Source organism: Tarenaya hassleriana, unplaced genomic scaffold (assembly GCF_000463585.1).
Source record: "Tarenaya hassleriana unplaced genomic scaffold, ASM46358v1 Cleome54, whole genome shotgun sequence".
Classification (NCBI taxonomy): Eukaryota; Viridiplantae; Streptophyta; class Magnoliopsida; order Brassicales; family Cleomaceae; genus Tarenaya; species Tarenaya hassleriana.
In genome coordinates this window covers 609,127-614,227 of record NW_010968045.1, presented here as the reverse complement: position 1 = coordinate 614,227, position 5,101 = coordinate 609,127, and the positions used below count along the sequence as shown (strand labels likewise).

At 36.2% G+C, this 5,101-nt stretch overlaps 1 protein-coding gene across 1 annotated transcript; it reads right to left on the bottom strand.

The window, feature by feature from the left end:
- Positions 1–1,042: 1,042 nt before the first annotated feature.
- LOC104798581 (probable WRKY transcription factor 14) lies at positions 1,043–4,487 on the bottom strand. Its single transcript, XM_010520736.2, has 3 exons — positions 3,490–4,487; positions 2,635–2,775; positions 1,043–1,934 (listed from the first exon to the last, which is right to left on the bottom strand). Exons 1-3 carry the CDS (start codon positions 4,143–4,145, stop codon positions 1,325–1,327), a joined length of 1,407 nt encoding a protein of 468 aa, XP_010519038.1. The 5' UTR covers positions 4,146–4,487; the 3' UTR covers positions 1,043–1,324.
- Positions 4,488–5,101: the final 614 nt, after the last annotated feature.

Genomic DNA, 5,101 nt, shown 5'->3' with positions numbered 1-5,101 from the left:
CCCCACTTCCTCTGCTCCCATCAAACCAGCATTCCTATTTCTTTCTCTCTCACACTATATATATACACACACATATGCACGCGTAATTTTGACAAAAATATAATAGATAGACATTTCGGTATTTGATTCGGATTTGGTTTGTTAATTGTCCGGTTCGGTTCTTTCGATTGTATAAAGATATGTAACCAATCGTGTGTTATATTATAATTATTTCGGTTTCGATTTTTATTAAAAAAATATCATTCATAAAATTTGGACGATTCGATTCGAAAATGATATCAATTTTTTATTCATTACGATTCAAGTCTGAAGAATTGTACTAAAACTTTCATCCCTAAAATATATGTCTACATAATAATAATAATAATAACTATAATAATATATTAATAACCTTTCCATGCTTATTATTGCATATACACAATAACTTTTTTGGGTAAATATATACACAAAAAGTTTTAAAAGTTTTAAAGCCGATATAAATTATTTCGCTACACTCTTAGAATATGAGAAAGATTAACGTTCATGTTGCATTAAAATCATACAAAATGATTGCGATATCATACTCATTAAAATATTGATCAAAATTTAGATATGAGTAATGTGGAACGATTTATAGTTTAATCTTTCATTTTTATTTGGTTAGAATTGTCTTTTGATCTTTCTCAATATAGTGTTTGAGTTATTATATTTATCCAATATGAAACTAAATTATATCGTGGAATTTGGTATTAAAAAAAATATATATGGTGTGGATTGGAAACTTGAAGATATATATATATATATATATATATATATATATGTTTATCATTTTCAACCAAAGTTATGCATGCTAAATAAAATGTAGTTACTTGATTAAAATTGTAAAAGTAAATAAATGAAAAGACAAATCACTAACACAAAGTCGTTTGAGAAATGAAGAAAAAGCACACAAAAAAATTCAAACGAAAATCGCCGTATACATAAATGCAACAAAAATCTATATATCCACCTCAATCGGTATATATAGTTTAATTACAAATTTATATGATTTTATTTTTGAATTAAATAAAATAATCTTATTTTATAATATCAGATTACTCGCACTAAGACATTATATGAATCTATCTATGATTTGTGTTGTCTTTTTCTTCACAATAATTCCAAAGAGAAATAATAAATAAAATAACTTCGCCCAAAAAAAAAAACAGCGGTTTTTGTTTACAAACGGCCCGCTGTCTCTGCTCACACGCACGCGCCGTAAACAAACCTACATGAAAAGACGACATTACCCCTCACCATTTTCCACGGAGTAAAGGGCAATCCCGTCTTCTCATCAGTGTTATTATTACATGGACTTGGAGTTGGAGGAATCGTCTCGGTCCTCAAACGACGTCGTGTTGTCGTCGTTATGGTCGTTATTATGATTCACCGACCAGTCGAAGAAGAAGTCGCCGAACGATTCCGACGACGTCGTTTTGTTCGTCTGATCGCCAAACCCTCGAGCGAGCAACAGACTCAGAGGATCGTCGCCGTCTATCTCGTCGAGATCGGCGAAGAAATCCTCCGAGCTGTGATGAATCTCCGGTCTGTACGACTGATCATCCTCGTTACCGTTACCGTTACCGTTGTTTTTGTTGTCGAGATCCATCTTGTCTTGACGTTCATCGCGAACCTCTTCCTTGACCGCTGCGTTTGCATTTGGTAAATGGGTCTCGAGCTTTGTCTCGTGGGAGGCTCTCGATGACGACGTGGAGGCAGCGTTTGCGTTTGCGGATGAGGATTTGGAGGAATGGGACGAGGAACGGGTCGAGCCGGCGAGCGCGTTGCGTTGCATGGGCCATGGATGGTTGTGTTCGGACGTGTAAGTGATGACTAACATGTTCGGATCGGTCCGGCTTCGTTCCACTTGCTTTCTTGCCGAACAACCCTTCGAGCTGCTGCATCTATAATAGCCCCTGTGAAATCATACAATTCGAAATTATAAATATTGGACCGACCGTGGCTATTTATGGATTATATATGATCTTTAAATTTGTGCTTTTACTACTTAAAATATATGATTCGTCGTCAAATGTTGTATCGAACAAAGAGGCCCCTGCAGTGTTGGAAATTTGTGACATGTTGCATAAAATTTAGGTCACCAAAATGAGAGCGTGCGTTTATATATATATATATATATATATATATATATATATATATATATTGTATAGTGAAAGTTTTAAATGTACAATTAATATGCATTAATATGAATATATATATATATATATATATATATGGGCCGATAAATAACCGTTTGAACTTCTCGAGATTGGGTGAAGCTAACATGCTTGCAAGAAATTTAAAAAAAAAAAACACATGCATTATTATAATGTTTGAATGAAACAAAAAATATTAATTTGATGAAATGTGAAATGTGATTAAACTAAGCCCTTTGTATATAATGAAAACCGAATTCTAGACCTAGCTAGTGTGTCTAGGAAATTAATCAATCATATGTACTTTTATGCATGATCGGGTGTGTGTGTGTATATATATATATGCATTAGAATATGAGTATATATATACACACACACTTATGTGTGTAGTTCTTTAATTACCATATACATACATACACACATACATATATATATATATATATATATGTCTGTGTGGTACCTTGGATAAGGAGAACCCTTGATGGGTTTTTGACCGTATTTTCGCCAAGCCCATAGATCAGATGGAACCACTTCTCCACTCGACCGGCTGTTTGCCGCCGCCGGGGCCGGTATGCAAACCACCTTCTTCGCCTGGCTCTTCCTGCAATATATTATATCACACACACACACACATGTATATACATGTATTTATGTGTGTATGTAACCATTGGAATTGTATTGTTTAAAGTACACGCAAGCATGTGCCAATATGAATCACTAGAGAGATATATGTTATAAGGTATGTGAAAGCTAAGTTTGTGGATAATGGAATGTGGGACAGGTAAGTTAGGTTTTCTCCTACTTTTGTTTTCCTGGTTTTGAATGTGATGCAGTTTCAGTTTTATATGTTCTTTGTTTGTTCATAATGTTGACAGATCATAGATTCTCTCTCCATGGATTAAGACTATGACATGTGTGTGTGTGTATATATATGTGTGTGTATGTGTGTATGTATGTGTATGCACACGAATACATAATAGATTTATGATAAAGACAGGAAATTGATTTCCTGTGTGATGGGAGGAAATAAAACCCTAGCTCAGTTCTTTGATAATTTCTTTTTTTCCCTGTTATGATTTCATGAAAACCCATGTTTCCAAATGGAAGATATAAGATCAAAATAGATTAATCTCAATCAAGTAATTAAATCCTCTTGGGGAATAATTAATCATTTGGGTTACACTTATTGATGTGTGTATATTTTATGGACCTATAACATTTAATGACTCGTTTAATCAAATACCAAGAAACAAAAAAAATTAATTTAAATCACAAATATCAAAGTATATTTTGATCAAATGAATTAATCCCGTACCTTCTTTTCAGGCCAAGATTCCTCGGAGAAGAGATCTGGACTTGCGATGAGGAAGAATTGTTATTATTATTATCGATCAGACAATTTCTAGGACTGTTTGTTGCATCATTGATGACGTTGATCATGTCGTTTCCGACCACCGGAGATCTTCTGATGACACCCGGCGGCGGAGAAGCCCCCCCCGCCGCTGCCGCAGAAACCACCGGAGAATTACACGGCGAGGCCTCGTGGAAGATGTTGCTATGGGAGATCCTGATTCTTGGGAAGACACTGCATCGATTCTGGATATGATCGTCTTCATCAAATACCTTACGACCCTTGAAATCGTTGTTGTTACTATTACTGTTGCTGCAGCTGATGGTGGCGGCGGCGGCGCTGTCGATGTTGTCTTCGGCGATGGCTCCGCCGGGAAAGTAGCCGGAGGAGGCGACGATGTTGAGCTCTTGGAGCAAAGGGTCGGTCATGTTCACGAACGGATCTCCGAATCCGGCGGAGGGGAAGTCCACGTGGAGATCTGACTGCGGCGGCGAGTTTATCCCCGGCGGGATGGGAGACGGTGACACGTGTCCGCCGCCGCCGCCGCCGGTTCCTCGTACGATGTCGGTTAGGTCTCCTTGGAAGCTGTCCATGTCCAAAAACTCAAACACACTGCACATAATATATGTATATACGTGCGTGTGTGTATATACGCTGTGGGAAAAAAATCAACAAAGAATCAGAAAATCAAGAAACACATGATCAATCCAAGCGGATAAACCTTAAAAAGATCCGGGTTTTCTAGGGGAATATACGATCGAACAAGAGGGGAAAACTGGGTTTAGTAAGAGATGATGAATTTTCTGGGAAAATCCTTAATTCAAGAAGATTTTCCTGGAAAATCTTTATGATCGAGAGAGCTGAGAGAAGACGAAGAAGAAGAAGAACGGTGTTGATGAAGAGAGAGAGAGAGGGAGACGCTGACTTTTCACATTAATGATAACATATTCTTCTCCTTCTCTTATGTGTTAGAGAGTGATTTCGTACGAAATATAAAATTAAAGGTTTTTATAGATGCTGTAATCATAAAATAATTAAGCGGGTGACGAATAATAATATAGTTTTAATATATGGATCCATCGATCGAGAAGGCCGAGTCTCGAAATTTTAATTACATTATCTCTTTGTAAATGGAAAAATATATTTATATAATAATAATAATAATAATATTTGAGTTCGCCAATTTGTATAAAGTTGGTAATTTAATATAATTACTCAAAGCAGACGAATAGCCTATCAAAATATAGGGGTGTCAATAGAGTCCATTCGAATCCGTATTTGGCATAAGGATTTTGGGTCGGTCCAATTCTTTTCGAGCCTATATAACTAACCCTAAAGTTCAATCCTATAAATTTCGGGTTGAGATCAAGTCGGTTCGGACCGCCTCGCTAAATTTCTTTGTAATCATTTTTTAATTTTTTTTAAAATATCAGGCTTTCGAGTAACCTGAATCGGATCCAAAGTCCGAATAAAGTCTGACTCGAAAGCCCAATTTTTTTCGGACCAAAAAACTTAAGTTCGAAGCCTGATATTTTTCGGATGGACTCACATATCTTCGGAACTCGAAGCTAAATTG